The following is a 19,618-nucleotide window of genomic DNA, read 5'->3' as shown; positions in this document are numbered from 1 at the left end:
GGAAATTCAAACAAAATAATTTCTATTCATTTTGGGCCCAATCCTGCAAGGTGCTGAACAGCTCCAGCAAGGTGTAAAGTCAATGGGCATGTTCATGGGGAGTTGTGGAAGCTCAGCATGGTCTAAGATTGGGCTACTATCAAGGAAGATACAAACACAAGCAAATGGTGTCGTCATATATGGATACTTTTAATACAAACCATTATGCAAATTTATAAAGGCAACTTACAAGTTGCCTTTACAAGTTACAACTTACAAGTCTCTTGGGGTCCTGGCATGCAGCCCATTTAGCCATTTGGGTCAAAAAGGCTGGGCACCCTTGCAGACTGGAGCATTTATATCACTGAATTTCTTGGTCCAATTCCACTTGGTGCAATGTTATGACAATCGTTCTTATCACTTGCTAAGGGTTCAACCCTCTGGTCAAGCGATCACCTCCCCCTCTGTAGCTCTGCCACTCTAGTGAGGGTTATAGACATTTCTATGGCTGCAATCCCAGATAAAACAGAATGCTTCTCCCTGCCTTTAACAAATGATTCTAGCAGCAGCTGGGAGTGAAACGGCATTGTCATATGCATACTGACACAAAAGAGAAACCAATTAACACGTTTTCACATGGTTTGTTTTTGCAATACAATTTTATAAAAAAGAAATCAGATTAATCGACCAAAAGGGACTGTTATGATCCTTCTAGTCTGACCTCCTGCATACCATAGGGCATGGAATTTAAACATCAAGCCCAACCATGATAATGATAGTTGCAAAACTCAAGAGAAAGCACTGTACATAATATGGACGGGTTTATTTTGATATTTGTCAATCTTTCTTTTGATATCGTACAATCTTTTGTACATATGACTTCTGCAGACCACCATACTGTAAAATTAACTGTGAGTGTACTGTACCTTTAGGTCCTTTTCCTGGCGTGGATTCTACAGTAGTTTTGCTCCATATAAGCATTATCCCACCTGAGTCTCCAGTGAGCACATCTCCATTCCCCAAAAATGCCAAACACTGCACAAATTTGGGTTTTTCATATTTCTGAAATGGAACAGCAAGAGAAATTAAAGTATAATTGTGCAGACACATGTACACCCACATGTGTAAAAAATAGTTTCTCGTTTTCATAATTTATTTCTTCATCCAACATGTATAATAAGGACGGTGGTCCAAATTCATACCTGGCATAAGCGGCTAACTCCACTGACTCCAATTATATTCATTTATGAATCTGGCCTAGGGCAAAAAAATTTCTTACCCCAAAAATCCCTTGCTTTCTTGCTAGTGAATTGCCACTCCAGGTCCAAAAAAAGATGTGAGATTTGCCACAAGTTATGATTGTGTTTGCGTCAGTTGGATGGAATTCTACAGCAAGCACAACTTCATTTGTAGTCTATAGAAACAATAAAGAAACCATGAGCTTAATGTAATATTTATTCAGATGGATATTAATTTTCTATTTTAAACACACACACACACACACAGAGTTTTACACAGATAAAAGAGTATATAGGGTATTGTGAGTATAAATGTATATATACAAAAACATACACACAGATCTGTGTGGATAAGAATATATATTAGTTTGCTGTTGACTTTTACATTTCTGAAAGATTTCATAAGATTTTTAGCCAGAAAGAGAGGTTTTATTAATCTGAAATGATCTTTTGGCATAGCATTCTTTCCCCCGCTAAGCATGCCTTTTGCAAAAGAAAACAAGAAAAAACACAAGAGATGTTTTTTGGATGAAATAAACAAAAACTTGCTGCTGTCTGATTTCAAGACACATATGAGCATCTCGTTGTTTTGGATAATGGATTTATGATAGAGGTAACTCAGCCAATCATAATACACTTGTCTTAAGTTCACTCATTTTCTGAAATCCTATAAAAGTTCTCTTTGGTTCTTCCCCCCTGCTCTGAAAAAACTACATAACTCACAGATAATAAATATAGCCCCCTATAGTCTCCTACTATAAATAGATTGGGACTTTTCATAAGTTGGTTGTACCTTTACTGAATAGTAATAGCTAAGCAAATTTTATTATTTTATTAATTTTAAAATAATCTTTCATTTTACCAATAAGATATTTTACAACAGATTCATTTTTTTTTACAATTTTTTTAGATAATCATTTGCTATCCAGTAATTAATACAAGTTCAGTGAAACCTGTACAAGACAATACCTTTAGAAGGCAATCTCCGGTGCAGATTCAACAAAGCACTTAATCAAATCTTTGCGTACCTTAAAGTATGTGCATTTAAGCATTGGCTTCAATGGGACTTAAGCATGCGCTTAAATACTTTGCTGAATAAGGACCCATGAGAGTATCCCAACTAGCCCCATATGTATTTAATAAATTCTTATTCAAGGTCATTAGAAGATTATAGTGATTTTTGTTGGACACCTGTGGTAACTTAAATGATATTTCACTGTATATGTGAAACCACACACGTATATACATAATCATGTATACACATGCACACACAAACTTTAAACCCTATAACTATTACATTTTAGGGCCCAACCCTGAAAGGTGCAGAGCACCTCCTGAGTGATGCAGAACACCTTAACTCCCATTAAAGCCAATGGCTGTTGAACGTGGTTCAGCAACTTGCAGGATCAGACCCCAAGTTGAAACTCTGGGGCACAACTTGCCTGCATTCCAAGAAATAATTATGACCATCCAAGAAAAAAAACAAAAAAAACCCCACCTCAAGATACCAGATTTCAGGACTGAAGTACTACAGAATTTAGAAACCAAAAGCATTTATAAAATATAAAGAGGTCTTTTTAAATTAACACTTGAAACTGCTGATGTTAATTTTTAATAAATCTTGGAATACCAGGAAAATTCCAGACGACAGGAAGGCTACTAATGTTGTGTCAATATTCAAAAAGGGCGAGAAGGATGACCTAGGAAACTACAGGCCACTTTTTCTAACATCAATCCTGACAAAATAATGTTTAGCCTAAATATGATTAAAAGTTAGCACCAAACAGTATCAATAAAGCATATGTTTAATGGATTCAGAAACGGCTAATTGATATATCTGAAAATAATAGCTGTCAGTGGGGAACCATCTTTGAATGGGGGTGTTTCTAATGGTATTCTGCAAAGATCAGCAGTAGGCCTGACACTTTTCAACATTTTCATCAATGGTCTGGAAGTAAATATAAAATCACTGTGATAAAATTTGCAGATGACACAAAGGACTGGGCTGTGAAAGAGTCCTGAGAGCTAACAGATGTGACAACACTCTCGTCACTTACAGACTAATTAGCTGCCCCCCAGAGAAGACTTGACTAAGGAATGGAGTAAACGTAATCAGACTGTGGACTGAGGGTGTTAAGGACTATCCCTAGCATTAGCTGGGAGGGTAGTTAAAAAGCACAGGAAGGAAATGCAAAAGGAAAGAGAGAGAGAGGGCTAGCAGAGCGCAGGGGAAACAAATTCTCCAGCTGGCAAAATTGTTTCCTCTTTCTCTCCCTGGAGAAAGGGCTGAGGAGTGAAGGACAGGGTAGGTAGAAATGCTGCATGGGGGTTGTGATGGTGTCTTGGCAGAAGTTAACAAATAACTCACAGACATCCAGAGAATGTTGGTGAGGGAAGGAGAGGAGCTTGCCCTGTTACAAGGGCAGTCATACATAGTAATCTGGAACACTTGGTAAGCTAGGCCCAATCAAACAAAATGTGTTTTAATACAGCCAAATGTAAAGCTATAGATCTAGGAACAAGGAATGGAGGTCAGACCTCCAGTTCTGGTGCCCACATTTTAAAAGGAGGTGGGAAAAACTGAAGAGGGTGCAGAAAAACAGCTACAAAAATGATTCGAAGGGTGGAAAAAATGCCATACAGTGACAGCCTTTAAGAGCTTGATCTGTTTAGTTTATCAAAAAGAAAAAGTGTATAAGTACTTTCATGAGGAGAACATACTGGGCAGAATGGCTGGAAGCTGAAATCAGACATATCCAAATAGGAACTAAGGCACTTTAAAAAAAAACAACAAAAAACAAAAAAAACCAACAGTGAGGATGATGAATCATTGGAGAAAACTAACTAGAGCCGTGGTTTTCAAACTTTTTTTTCTGGTGATCCAGTTGAAGAAAATTGTTGATGCCCGTGACTCAACAGAGCTGGGAATGAGGGGTTTAGGGTGTGGGAGGGGCTCAGGGCTGGGGCAGAGGGTTGGGGTGCAGGAGGGAGTCAGGGGTCTGGGCTGGGGGACGAGGGATTTGGGGTGCAGGAAGCGGCTCCGGGTTTGAGATGGGGGCTCAGGGCTGGGGCAGGAGGTTGGTGTGTGGGATGGGGGCAGGGCTCTGGGTGCAGGCTGAGCATGAGGGGTTTGGGGTGAAGGAGGGAGCTCTGGGTATGGGAGGGGGGCTCAGAGCTGGGGCAGGGGATTGGGGCACGGGATTCAGGCACGGGCTTACCTCCGGCAGCTCCCAGTCAGCTGCACAGCGGGGGTGCAGAGACAGGTTTCCTGCCTGTCCTGACACCACAGACTGCGCTGCACCCCGGAAGTGGCCAGCAGCAGGTCTGGCTCCTAGGCAGAGGCGTGCAAGCAGCTCAGCGCAGCTGTCACTGACAGGCACTGCCCCCCCAAGTTCCCATTGGCCGCGGAGCTGGTGCTCGGGGCCGGGGGCAGCGTGGGAAGCCCAGTGGCCCCCACCCACCTAGGAGCTGGACCTGTGGCTGGCTGCTTCCGGGAAGCAGCGCGGTGTCAGAACAGGCAGGGACTAGCCTGCCTTAGCTGAACAGCACCGCCGATGGGACTTTTCATGGCCCAGCTGGTAGGGCTGACCAGAGCCGCCGCGACCCAGTGTCTTACATTCCGCAACCCAATACTGGGTCGCGATCCACAGTTTGAAAACCACAGAAGTGATGGATCTCCATCTGTTGATGTTTTCATATCAAGACTGGATGTCTTTCCAGAAGATATGCTACAGCCAAACACAAGTTATGGTCCAGTACAGGGTAAAAGGGCGAAATTTTATGGTCTGTGATGTAAAGGAGGTCAGACTAGAAGATTTAATGATGTATTCTGACCTTAAGCTCTATAAATAGCTGAATATTGTACATCTCATCAGGCAGCCAGCAACTTCCATCTAGAGATTATCTTTTCATTCACATTTCAGAATGGGATAAGGGTTAGAAAAGAGAAAAATACTGTAGTACCATATGGTAAATATTTTAAAACTTAAGGGCTGATTCTGGTATAAAACAGAAGAAATTCCACTGAGGTCAGTGGAGGTAGAGCAGTGTAAAACAAAGGTGAAACCAGAATCAGGACAGTAATATTTTCAAACATAACTGTATTTTGATGACGCAACATTAGTTTCCATGAAAACAAATGGCAAATCAAAATATCGGAGAACTGGAAGCCAGAAAATCCCTCTCAGTAGTCAGTTCTGGCTGTCATAGAGTCAGCTCTAAAATACTTATCCTTACCTTATGTTCATGCCTTTGACCCTTGCTTCCAAACAAAGAGGATGGCAAAGCTGCTGACAGACAGCAGGCAGCTGACAGTGCAAGAGTAAGAACTCCCACTTGTAGATTTTGGCTACACCTAGATGTGCCAGTTTCAAAAAGCAGTTGCAAATTTTATTTATCCTTTGGCCCCTTAAATTCCCCGGACTTCAAAGAGAAAAAGCATTAATGAAAAAAGTTTTTCTCCCCCTAAGGAGTCACTTTGCTTTTAATTGTCTTTATACTTGAAACCCTTTAAAATTTTATTTTAAAAAATGTTGAAATATTCATATCCCCATATATAAAATCAAGAACAAACAGTGTGTGGTGGAGTTATACTATGCATTGGGGCTTCTCGGATGATAGAAGATGCCCTTTGGATTTGTGCCTCTCAGTGCACCAGATGCATACGTAGATAGCCACATGAGAATAAACTGCACATGTGCTGTATAAATTATATCTCAGAATATTTGCTTAAGCAAAGTGTCCGATTTACCTTTATCTCTGCTACCTTTGATTTCCTCTGCCAGTCCCATACAGTCAACATGTGCTCGTTAGAGTCATCAATCACACACAAATGAGAACCTGAATCCTTTAAAAAGAAAGCCATAGACAGTGTTGTCATATCACATTTTAAAATAGGATAAGGTATGATTTAAAACCAAACACAGCAGTAGTATATTTCAAAATCACTAGAATGCACAAATATTGTGTCTATGTGAATAAGCAAAAGTTTAATATATTTGGATATTTTCCTTTATACTTGGAACTGTGAAATCTAAATTCAGCTTATCATCATCTCCCAATAAACAAATGAACCACACTTTAGATGGTATTCTGGTAGACTTTGAAAGCAGGCATTGTCAAGTCCCCCTCACCACCACCTTTTAATACCTTTTTAACCCTACTGTTTGCATAAAATACAAAATGTTTTGTCATCTACCACACTTGTCCCTTCCCATTTGGAAAATATTTTCCTTGTCTGTTTCATTTGGGACATGTAACTCTCTTGGTTCATTTCTTTAATTGTGACAATAATATTAACACTTAGCATATATATCACAGCAATAACTGTTAGAAGCTCCATTTTGCAGATAGGAAAACTGAAGCACAGAATACATTACTAAAGTAAGAGCATGTCTAGGTATCAAATTTAAATGTCTGTTCTCCCTCTGCAATAGCAGGCAGCTTAGCATTTAAGTTTTACATACTGTTTAAATGTTTTACAACAAGAAGTTACTGAATAAAAAGAATCAATGATCAACATAGTTAGGGACAAATTTTAAAAGACAGGCCCAGGATCCTTGGGGCAAAAATATGCAGTATTTACAAATGAACATGGGGGGGGGGTTATTGTAGTACCATATAAAAAGCAGGCATTTAAGTACCCATTGGTGAACAGATTTGGGACCTTCTTTTTCTTTTAAATGTGGTTCCTAGATTCCTACCTACATTCACTAACAGATTATGACAATTTTCAGGTGGCTGAAATTTTAACCTTAAAAGACAGTACAATTTCCCTTTAAAAGTGAATTTGAAACAGAATGCTAAGTGTACAAAATTAAACTAAGAGGCCTTATTCTTGCTTTGGTTACATGAGCTGCTCTTATTGGGATTAGTGGGATCTGTAGAAAACTATGGCCCTAGGGTATTTCCTGCTTATTGTCCCTATAAGGCACCATATGACAGCTATGTTTGGGATGTAAAATGCTTGTTTTTAAATTATGTGTTGTTAGATTATTATGGCTAACCTGAAAATGTAGCCCTAATTGGTCTAAGATGTAGCTGCAAAATGGCACTTACAAAAATGGATGCTGGCCCTTACTGTTCTTCTAAGATTTTTTTGATGGCATTTTCTCTACTTCTTAGAAAATAAGACGGAAAACTTTTAGAGGCATAAAGAGAGGCCTTTTAGAGGCGTTGAATGTATGACATTGAAATTGCATTTATACAGCTCTGTGGGCTATAATTGTGTGCTCTAACGAGCTGGAGGAAATAATGGTGTTGCCTTAAACTGTACTATTTTGTTTCTATAATATGCTGGGGAAGGTGAACATTTATTCTTTTTAACAGCAAAGTTTTTTTTGTCACTTCTTGAGGGCACAGCTCAAACATAATTAACAATAATAATTTTAGCAGCATAACTAAGCACCAATTTAGTCTGTTTTATTTATTTAATTTCTTAATTGTGGGAGATTTTTTCTTTTAATTGGGGATAAAGGGAGATGGCATCTTTACTGTCCTACATATGGTTTTGGCACCCTACCAGGAGGTTCTTATTCATACACACTTATGGCAGGTGTGCTCATTTAAAAACCATATTATGATGGATGATCTAACTGGATGATAATATGAAAGGCCTGAAGGGAAGAAGTAATTTGGAGCCCTAGTTCCCTCAATTGCCGTAATGATGGACAATGGTAGATATGAAAGAATAAACCACTGAGGACTAGACTAGCTGTTTGGAATTGGATATCAGCCCCTGGTTTCAAATGGGGAATAATCTCAGAATGCAGAGCACTGGTTGGCAGGGACCTTCCACAACAGCTTCTGCAGTTTAATGACAAGGAATGAATGACATCCTAACTTTGCATATATTACTGAAAACTTGCTGTGATACTGAAGAATGGTAATTAGCCCAGATATTGCCTAAGAGATACTAAATTCAATCTGAGGCACAGGCTGGCTGGGGTGGTGGAGTGGCTGTGCTTACTGCTTGTAATCTTAAACGCAGATCATCTCCTCAAAATTGGGTATGTTTCAGCATGGTCAACTAGTGTAAGTGTCACAGAACAAGATAAACATGGGATTAAGTAGTTGTTTACAGCCCACCCTCTGTATCTAGGATTTCCTGGCTGAGTTCCCAAATTTGACCATGGAATCAACTTAGTCTTAGAGTCACTGAGGCTAATGATCCTGGGTGAATTATGCCCACGAAAACAATGACTCTTCTTGGTTGACTCAAGATATCCTGGCCTCTGACAACCACAGAAAAGTCACAGGTGGTTCACAGATTTACACAAAGCTGGTTGCACTCTGGATTTTATTTTAGATATAGTACTGGTGACTTGAGGCTGGAGGAGTGCAGATTATACTTGGCTAGAGTAAGAGCATGAACTTCATTTACTTTGAGGTTAAGCACCACCTTTCGGGTAGGGAATCTATTTTATTGTGCCACCCTGAGATTAATGGACCCAATCAGGTTTCTGAAATCTCTGGAGGAGAATATTATGCAACAGATGGGCAACTGTTAATAGCATGTCGTGATTTTCTGATTATGTTTTATCATCATCTACTCCTGCGGTGTTTCATACACACACCTCCCCTCCTAATCTTCTGAGCAGCTCACTTAGGTATTCAGATGATCTGTAACAGATTAAACATGCTGGGAGAGCTACAACGCAGATGACAAAAACGACATTTTGGGATTTTATCATGACAAAGAATTTTGAAGTCTTATGCCATGGCCATGATGGAAGCAAAGAAACACTCGTCTCCAACATATCATCATCTAGGAAGTCCCGATCAAAAGCTTCATTCTGGTTAGTAGACCATCTGATTAATTTGATCCACCCCTACACACACCCACATGAGTGCTTCTCACTGTGAGGAATGTTCTATCCACTTCATAGATCAGATTGTGTTTGTCTCACCCTGATATAGAATTGTTTCTTATGAAGTAAACAAAGTCGTCTCTGATTCGTTTCTTTGATTCAGCCAGACTCACTCCGTAAGGTTCTGCTGAGCTATTGGGAAGCTTTGGGCTGCAATTTGAGAAATACATTCCTGCTGGTGGGACATCTACTCTACTCTTGATAGACACAAGCAATACCTCCCTAAGCAAGGGCAAAGTGCTAACATCTCTCAAGCAATCAATTGTTATTTCTTCTATTCAAGAAACTGCCTCATAATATTGATGATCTGGCAAATTATTGCTATGTCCTCTTTGAGGAAGATTATGACAAAGAAATTCTTCCATTTTCTGGATTTCCGATTACTGGAAACCCTTTCAAACTTTGTTTAGATCTGGCTACAGCTGAGAAACCACCCTGACACAGGACTTTAGAATCCTCACTGACCTGGCAAGGTACACCAAAAGGTCTATATTTTTGCACAGGCCTTTGCCTGAAGAAGAGGTATGGGATGAGAATGAAAGGTTACTTGGAACAGGGAGTTGTTGATTCTTTTAGTTCAGTATTTATCAGAGTTTTCCCAGCTAAGATACAAAACCTAGGCATGGCTTCTTGCCATGAATTATCCACATTCCACAGTCTTTTACAGTCACAAAGAATTGTGCAATTGCAAAGAAACCACAGCTGATTTCAATTGCTGAGGATGGGGAAAACCTGATGGAAACAAATGGGGCACTGGGTCAGAAGCCTGGTGGAGAGGAGGTAGAGCAGGGCAGGGACTGCTGATGGGTGGGGGCTGGTTGCCATGGGCTGCTTGCAGCAATATGAGGCCTCATGCGGGTGCTCGGTGATCAATGGGCTGCAGTGTGAGAAAGGAGGAGCTGCTATTGGATAGCACTTCTCCCTTCTCCTCCCAACCCAACTGTACTCTATTCTCAGGTGATGGCAGCTGGCTTCCTCTTCCATGAATAGAGATGGTGTTGAAGTGGGAAGGGATCGGGAGAGGGGATACCGGATTGAGCAGGACAGCAACATCTTCTATTCCCCTTCGTTTCCCCATCTACAGGGCACAGAATTATACTGTATTTGATTCTCAACCAGTGGGGTCAATATCCGTGTGAGAATCACTGCTTTGGACAAATTTTTCAGGGTGGGTGTACTTAAAGGAAACTAACGATTAATGTATGCATATCTGGCAAATCTTATGGGAAGCAGAATTATGATTTTGAAATGAAACATATTCCAGAGTTTAATATTTTCTCCATATTCAGCAGATTTGATAAGACTTTTTCCATTAAAAAATGCAGGGCAGGCTGGACAAATGATTTTAGCAAAATCTATATTTGTTTTATATAATAGTCAAAATTAACAAAATGAAACAGCTTGATAAAGTTACTAACAATTTTTCTAGTCACAAGCTTTTGATGGCCTAGATAACAAGATTGCTCTTATTTGGTCTAAATTTTTAAAACCTTTATGCTTGCCATTAAGAGGAGCTGATAAGACATTATTTCTTAAGCAGACGGGAAGTGCAAGCAAGGGGTTTGTTGTTTCCTGTCCTAGGATGAAACTCTAGTACGACGCAGAGAGAAAATAAATACTTTGCATCAGAACTTGCCAAGATTCATCTTCATGAACTTCCTAACAGAAACAAATCTTTCAACATGTGTTGAAACAGAAATGCAGTACGGCCTTCTCAATTTCTATTCTACGTATTTCTTGTAAACTGTTTATTGGTTGTACTATTCTGCTGCCACTATTTTACATGTGTAACTTTCTGGGGGTTTTCCTAGAACTATTTTCATTGCTCTAAGTTGATTTAATGCAATGTATTTAACTTTCCAAACATGCTTCAGTCCCAAGATAGTTCAGCTAGAAAACCACAGTACATAAAACACCTACAGGTGTTTCTGTCTGACTTACATACAGTATGGTAAATTATTAAAAAAATGCAATTTTTTTCTTACTGCTTTTGAAAAATCCAGACACCCCACTCCACGCTCGAAAGTGCCGAGGCCAATAACCTGCAGTGTCATCAGGCTCACTGAGTCCCATACTCTAACATGGGGCTGCAAAGGCTAAGTAAAAGCAATTTGATAAAAACTGTTACTGAAGGCTAAAATGTCACATGCAGATTTAATCTTACATTAAGCAGATACTGACTTCTGTTGATGTCAACACCACGAATTATTGACCTGTAAAGTAAATATTGACTGAAGTGAAGATAAATAATTATACATGAACACCTTACATTTATATAGCACCTTTAATCTCAAAGGATTCTAGGCAAGATTTACAGACTTCTGTACAGCGACTGCTTTACCTATCACCTCTGGGATGGAAACAGAGCAGCGTTGTCCAATTTAAAATGCAGGGCAAAATGTAAAATACCCAAGCTGAAATTTGGCCAATATCCTGATCTCTCTCTCTCTCTCTCACACGACCTGGGTTTTATCACACACACACACACACACACACACACACACACACACACACACACACGACCTGGGTTTTATCTCATACCAAAGATGGCACATGCAGTGCATCCTAGCATCGAATCAGGTTAATGCTTCAGAATTGACTCAGGTTAGACAGGACTGAATCACCTACACCCTGCTTCCTGCTGCAGCTTTTTCCATGGTGATGTTCCATCCAAGTGATATCCAGGCCCAAACCTGCTTGATTTCACATATTTGACAAGGCCACAGCCCATGATGGCTTAGTATGGCTTAAGAATAAAGTCAGTATTCACCACAAAAAGATAATAAATCATGATGTTGACAGAAAACAATTCTAAAAGGATTACTTCAACAGCCGTGCAATGGAAATCTTAACTGTAAACAATACCAACAATAAAATCACAATTATTCTTTGCAGCAAAATGGGATGAATTGCAAAGTCTAAGTATTGGTCTTATTTACAGTGCATCTATTACTTGGACCATGTTCATTATAAAATTCTACTGTATGTCATACTAGCTATATTAACTCAGTAAAGATGAGCTGATCATTTAAATTCCAACAGACCAGTTTAACAGCCGTACGCAGGACTGTTTATGGTACTCTCGCTCAGCTGGGTGAACTTACTGTGCAGCTTGCCAAACCCTCAAGGCTTGCATAACTCATGAAGTCAGGTTTCCTTTTCCTTGAGGCCATAAGAGTACATGGGGGCCTCTAGTTTGAGTCAGAATCTCTTTCCCTTGGGGAGAAGACTGACTAGAATAAGTGTGGAAATCCTATGGCCCTCTCGCACTGATTGCAAATTCCACATTTGTGTGGGAAAGAGAAGCAGAAATATGTGATGCATACCACACGAAAAAAGGCTTTATAAACTTCTGCTCTTTATAATGTGCAGTTGTGTACTTGATTTGTATTCATTTTCTTATGCTAGAGAAATTCACAATCACCTTAAAAAACAGGAAAAATAAATATTTATCTAAATGTAACACACACACAAATCATAAATAGAGGATCGAGGGATGAAAAGAATGAAGTATGTATGTTTTATCCTGATTTTCAAACAAGATACTATTCCTCAGCAGCTCTATTACTCACCCTTCCATCTTTATCCACTCCAGCTAGCTGTCCTGTGGCAATCCTAATTTTGTCTGGATGAACTGCAAGGCTAAGAAATAATGTCAACATGGAAGATATTTGTTAGGGATATTCCACATTCTAATGCCCTGCTTTTGCCATTACAGCTCTTCAAAGTGAGATGTAATTTTGTAGTCCTTTTATCTGTGTGAACAGACGTTTCACACAAAATATGCACACAGGAGCAAAGAAAAGATTTTGGGTAAAATTTTCTAAAGCGCTTAAGTGACTTAGGAGCCTACGTTTTATTTTCAAAAATGACTTAACTTAGGATCATAAGTCCCACAGACTTTCAATGAGACAGTCTTGACAATTTTTGAGTCATACTACTTCAGGTATGTGTTATCTAAAGATAGCCACACTGGTGAAAATCCTTAGTGTAGAAGGATAAATTGGTATAAGCCACGGTTTGTTCATGTGCATGTTATACTGCTTTCTAGCAGGTGTAAAACACCCCAGATACTGTAATTTGAAAGCACACTGCCTGTATCTGAGGCCAATAATCTGGGTGTCATCTTTGACTTAGTTCTCATCCACTTTCTCTGTAACATCTGTAAGATGAGGGAGGCAAACAGAGGGTTGATGTGGTCAGAATGATGGATCAGGAAAATCAGTCCAGCACAACATCGTGACTGAATGTAAAGGGGGCAAGATTGGAGGCATCAAGGCCATAGGAAGTGATTACAGTAAATAAGTCACAAAACAATAAGGGTCTAGACAACATATTTTGTTGTCTGTACAGACAGAAAGACCACTTCACCAACACATTGAATATCCTTCTCACCTTTATGGCCTTCCACCAGATAAACCTACATTACTTCTCCAATAGAACATCTAATTAAAGTCAACCATTGCCTTTCTTCTGCTAAGGATACTGGCCTTGACTGTCTGCTTTCCACATGAGCATCTTTATGCTGACTCCCAAGCTATCCATTAATCCTTAGGAATAACCCCCATTCAAAGTTTGCAAAGCCACTACCCAACTTCATACTTTTGTAAATCCTCCTTAAAACCTACCTTTGCCATAATGTCTGCAAATCACTCCCACCTGGCTTTGGCTGGGCTGATGACCACTTTGACCACTATTCTGACTAGTTTATGCTGATATTCCTGCCTCTAGTACAATGCTCCCCCACATCTGTGTATTCCCATCACTTTCTGTTTAAATCCAAGACTAAACTCTCTGAGGCAGGGACTGTCTTGTTGTCATGTGTTTGTACGGTGCTTAATACAGTGGAGCTCTAATCAGGGCCTCCAAGCACTGCTGTGATGGAAAATAATAAAAATGACAAAGATGACAAAATAATAATAAAGTGACAAATGCCCCTTCAGTTTGAGGATATTAAATGAATATGAAGTTGCACCACAATAAATTATGGTATAGTCACACAAGCAGGCATTTATAACCAGTTGTTATATACCAACCATTTAACACAGTCTGTATGACCCAAGTAGTGTCGCTGAGTTCTCTCTTCATAGTTAAATAATACCACTATTGATGCTATGAAATATACTATTTCCCCGGTAGGAAGGAGGTATACGTTGGCTCGACAATCTCTTCCACGATACCCATATCTTTTTTAAAAAGTCAAGGTTTTAAATAAAATAGCGTATGAGGATCAGTTTAAAAAGGCTTCCCTGTGGAGTTCTCAAATGTTAATACCTTTTCCTTTTTAATTTCCCTTGTGACCCTCTGAATCAGACATTATCCTCATCAAGGAGCATTACATTTGCATCAATATGTAGCTTTAACAAAAAAATATTGCACATGCAGAAGAGTTCAGGAAACCAATATGTTGTAAGTTGTTCCCATTAACAGAAAAAGAAAGCATACATAAAAATATGCAGAAGTATGAAGCATGAAACTGTGTCAGTTTATAAAGTGTAAATGTGAAATTTCATTAGGTAATAAGAGCACTCACTGTACCGCCTTAACGTGTTTCACAGCAACAGAATTGCGTCAGACAGCAGACTTTGTACTTTTGCATTCCAGAGTACAAGTGTATCAGTTCCACTGGGCCTCTTAAAACAAGTGTGTGAAAATTCCAAATGCGCCTCAGAAAAAGGCAAGATACTGCAAAGCAGCTCCACCATTTGGGAAATGGAAATTTAAATATAAAAAGGTCGTTAAAAAATAAGACCAAAGAACAAGATAGGGCTAGATAGGTACATTTACCCAATCCATATTAAGTTGAGGGGTGTGGGAGATATGGTGGAGGGGGGAGGGACCTGTGCTGATCAAGGGATACAGAGCCTTTACCAATTTCAAATCCAACCTAGTTCAGCAGTACTTAAACCTAGTTACCATATAGCTGCTTGGTGTCCTGTGTAAGGAGGTTATGTTTATTTAATGTACCTATCTGCTCCCGTTTCAATCCTTAGGCTCATTACATACAATTACAAACACTAACTTTACCAGAATATAAAATAACATCTATAAAACCTTAAAAACAGATTTACTAAAATACCTTCCCCACTATCACCCTGCTGTCAATGACAACTTCCCACCTCAGCACCTGGTATCCCACAGGAAAGTATGGAGAATACACTGCAATAAAAGACCCATGGCACAGCCATAGCTAGCCCAGGTGAGCTGACTTGGGCTGTCAGGGCTTGGACTGTGAGGCTAAAAATTGCAGTGTAGCTGTTCGGGCTTGGGAAACCCAGGGGTGAGTCTCAGGCTACATCTACACTACCATGGTAGGTCTACCTATGCTACGCAACTCCAGCTACATGAGTAACGCTGCTGGAATCGATGTACCTTAGGTTGAGTTACCATGGGGTCTACGCCGCAAGGGGTCAACGGCAGAAACTCTCCTGTCTACTTACCTTATCTTCTCGTCAGGGGTAGAGTACAGGGGTCGACTAGGGAGCGATCTGCTGTCGATTTGGTGGGTCTTCACTAGACCTGCTAAATTGACCACTGATGGATCGATCTCAGAGCGTCAATCCCGGCCGCAGTGTAGATGTAGCCTCAGAGACTGGGCTCCAGCCTGAGCCTGTATATCTACACTGCAATTTTTAGCCCCACAGCCAAAGCCACTTGCGCCTGAGTGAATTGACTCAGTCTCTGAAACTTGGTACTGCTATTTTTTTTATTGCAGTTATAGGCACCAACTTTCCCTGGCGCCGGTGAGTGCTCGCGCCCCCGCTGCCCTGGCCCTGCCCTGACTCCACCCCTTCCCCGTCCATTCCCTGCCCCTATTCCAACCCTTCCCCAAAGTCCCCGCCCCAACTTTGCTCCCTCCCTGCCCCATTGGACCCCTCCCCAAATCTCCGTGCCAGCCCCACCTATTCCTTGAGCGCACTGCGTTCCCCCTTCCCCCCCTCCCTCCCAGCGCTTGCCATGTGAAACAGCTGTTTCGCGGTGGCAAGCGCTGGGAGGGAGGAGCGAGAAGCGGGATGCAGTGCACTCAGGGGAGGAGGCGGAGGTGAGCTGGGAGGCAGGGCGGGGAGCTGCTGGTGGGTGCAGAACACCCGCATGGGTGCTCCAGCCCCGGAGCACCCACGAAATCGGTGCCTATAATTGCAGTGTAGATGTACCTTAAGAGACTCTTGCAGTGTTGCCCTGAAAGCCTCCAAAAATGGGCTCTGCTCAACTAGGCAGGCAGGAAGTGAAATTCAGAGTCAAAGATCCTGCTCAGAGAATGCCCTACCACCAGCCCCTCCTTAAAAAATAAAACCAGAGGGCTGCTAGGCTGGATAACAACTGTGGCTGTACCTTAGGAGGAGAGAGGTGATGTCTTCAACTGGCAGCCTGAGCTCTCTTCCTAGTGGACAGGCATACTGTTTACATACTGTTTAGATGAGGTTGCTAAATTATGAAAACTAAAAGACAAATGTCTTTACCCATTAAATTTACTTTGCCACAGTATATCAAACATTGCCAGCAATAGTATTTTGTCCAACCAGACAGCTAGAGGTGGGGAAAGGAAATTAACAGATAAGGGAAATTTTGTCTGTTGATGGCATTAGTGAAAATCCTAACAATAGGGAAGTGACTAGCAGCGAACTTCCAGAATTGATGGTGACAGACCAATCGTAACATTATCTCTTTACCACAGTATGAAGAGTTCTGTTCTAAATGCAGTTTCTTGGGGAAGAGTAGGTCTTTGTTGCCAAGTGTAGTAAAGGAGCATAATGATAAAGGTTTATTTGGATTGACACCTTTGAATGTTCAACCTAGACCAGTGGTTCCCAAACTGGGGTTCGTGAATCCCTGGGGATTCGCAAAATGTTACAGGGGGTTCTCGGGAAAAAATTCCCTAATGGCGGACAGAGCTCTCCCTTGGGACTTCCAAGCAGATCAAAGCAAGCGTATCTATCACAGTAAGGAGATTTAAACATCAAGACTCCTTATAAGAAATAGAAAGGGAGGTGGATATTTTTTGCTGTTTTTAAAATTAAATAGGCAGCTAGTATTGTTTTTAAAATTATTATGAAGAACAAGTTTAAGCTTTGTTGTAACCTGCGTTGTTTGCCTGGACTGCTCAAGACCTGAATGCTTGTGTAGGAGGAACTCTGAGTTGGCTTCTTAAATACTTTCATACTGTTTCACATCTGATACTCCTTGATGAAACATAGAATCCTTGTCTTATAACAGGATTATTCAAAGTGATACAAGCTACGAAAGTGAGATCTTGGAAGAGTGTTGCTGTTTTCATAATGTAATAAAATACTGTAATGATAAATAATAAATAGTGTGTAATAAGCATGCCATAAAAACAAATTTTATATTTCCAAGATCACTGCTTTTATAATTGATACTCAGGTAAAGGAGAAAATCCCTGGAAATATTCATTTTTAGGAGGGGGTTCACGAGGCTTGACATTTTAGTGAAAGGGGTTCACAGGTTGTTAAAGTTTGGGAACCACTGACCGAGAACAACGTTAGGGACCTAGCAGATCGGGCATTGAACCCTGATGGTGTAAACAGGTGTTTTACAGCAGAAGCTATCAGTGGAAAGCTACAAATTTTGGCAGATAAAACAGTGGAGGGAAAGGGGAGTGGTGGGTTAAAGAGATATTTGTCCACTGGACTTTCTCTGAGCAAGGTCGGAAACTGATGCAAAAAACACTGCCCCCCAAACACACACACACAGTGTGTGTGTGTGTGTGTGTGTGTGTGTGTGTGTGTGTGTGTGTGTGTGTGTGTGTGTGTGTGTGTGTGTGTGTGTGTGTGTGTGTGTGTGTGTGTGTGTTTACTTATTGTTTGCATACTTTTGAGTCATTGTTGCTGTGTTTTCCCAACATTAATGCTGTTCTCTCTCCCCTTGCTAATGGTTTTCTTTCTTGTTATACACAGAATTGGTGGTTGCAAGTGGGGAAGCTTTGCCTCTTACAGGCACTGGTACAAATTTCTCTACTCATCCGCTGGGGTGCTTCTTTGTGGTTCATCTTGGGATTAGCTCTCAACCAGGCTGGTGCCCCTTCCTTCGGTTGCTTGCCCTATGGTGTCTTTCTCTCTCTCTGGACTTGATTGCTCCCTCTTCATAACCTCACGGCTACAGTGGATGTAGGTTCCACAGCTTCTCCTTTCCGAAGCACTGATATTCTCAGCCTTTACGCTATCTATTACTCAGCAGGACAAAAGGAAAGAATGAGTAGTTTTAATATACTTTGCTAAGATAACACATCTAATGACAGAATGTCTATAGACAGTAGTACTAGGACACAGGGTCCTTTCATCTTGATCCCTAGCAGACAACCTGACCGTCGTTCACATCATCAGTGCCACTAGCACGATTGGTAGTTTGGGCATTGTCAGCAGAGCAACCAATTATTGGACTGAAGTATGCCCTAGAAGTTTGTCTGCCCAATGTGAATACAATGGAGAAGAATCAAATTAGCTTACACAATGCTGACCACAACTTTTACGGGTGAGTCAGTGCAGATCAGGACAAATCACGTTCAGCATCATTTCCCACAACAGACTAACCCCATGATGCTGCAAATAAACTGTCCTAGTCTACACTAATGTAAAATTGTGATCAGCATCATGTCACCTAACTTCATTCTTCACAATCAAATACAAACACAATACCATTTCATAATGCAGACCAGCCCCTAGAGACGAGTCCCTTCATTTGAGGGTTCAAGTCCATTGGTGGTGCAAATGTGGGGAAATTTTCACTCTGTGGCTCATTCTCTACCTGCTTTGTGGATAAATAGCAGAAGATTTAGGGGGTTTATTCAGCACCTTTCACCTCATCAAAACCTCCTAAAAACCAAGAGAAAAAAAGTCTCACAATGGTCCATTACAAAGAGTGTACATGAATGTGTCTGAAATCAAAATCTTGCTTTTTGGAAATAATATTCTAATGAAACAATTTTGAGAAGTTTTCCTTTTTTTCCTAGTTAAAATAAAGATGTAATCAGTTCCAATAGAAAAATAAATACAGGAGTATATGGTGTGACTGCTCAGTGCATGGAAATTTATGAAGTCTATCTTTATGGCTCTTTAGTGCCAGTAAACTTAAAAAAAAACTGTTTTGTCAAGGAAAATTAATTTTTCTGATTTAAGCAAATTCCATAATTATAAGAAAAAACACGAGATTAGATTTTTAAAGAAAAATCACAAAAGAGGAAAAGCAAATATTTAAGGATACATCCACTCCAGTTTTAACTTCTCAGGAGGCAGTTCTGTCCTAATGTCATCATAATTTTCTACATCAGAAGGAATGAACATTGTGATTGGTCGACCCCGCATGAACATCTTAATATACTCTCCCTCTGTTGAAACAAAAAAATATTAATTGCAATGATTTTACTTTCTGCGTTCAATTCTAATGAATTCCTCAATATTAAGCTAAGAGAGACTCAAAGAATATATTTACAGTATTATGATTATTATCTTACAAAATGTGGGTTTGATAAAGGACAAGATCTGTAAAATTTGTGTATTGAAAAATTATACTTACACA

The 19,618-nt window shown here is 40.3% G+C and overlaps 1 protein-coding gene across 6 annotated transcripts in view; it reads right to left on the bottom strand.

Moving 5' to 3' along the window:
- Window positions 1-19,618, bottom strand: part of EML4 (EMAP like 4) — a 248,182-nt gene that overhangs the window by 45,215 nt on the left and 183,349 nt on the right. For all 6 annotated transcript variants that reach the window (XM_074949340.1, XM_074949341.1, XM_074949339.1 and 3 more), the window contains 7 exons: window positions 19,304-19,427; window positions 14,122-14,271; window positions 12,658-12,727; window positions 11,071-11,181; window positions 5,968-6,063; window positions 1,259-1,393; window positions 906-1,041 (listed from right to left, as the gene is read on the bottom strand). In XM_074949340.1, the coding sequence (XP_074805441.1) occupies window positions 906-1,041; window positions 1,259-1,393; window positions 5,968-6,063; window positions 11,071-11,181; window positions 12,658-12,727; window positions 14,122-14,271; window positions 19,304-19,427 (822 nt within the window). The remainder of the gene's footprint in view (window positions 1-905; window positions 1,042-1,258; window positions 1,394-5,967; window positions 6,064-11,070; window positions 11,182-12,657; window positions 12,728-14,121; window positions 14,272-19,303; window positions 19,428-19,618) is intronic.

Source organism: Natator depressus, chromosome 3, assembly GCF_965152275.1.
Source record: "Natator depressus isolate rNatDep1 chromosome 3, rNatDep2.hap1, whole genome shotgun sequence".
NCBI lineage: Eukaryota > Metazoa > Chordata > Testudines > Cheloniidae > Natator > Natator depressus.
The sequence above is the reverse complement of the archived record's forward strand: the minus strand, read 5'-3'. Positions and strand labels throughout refer to the sequence as shown.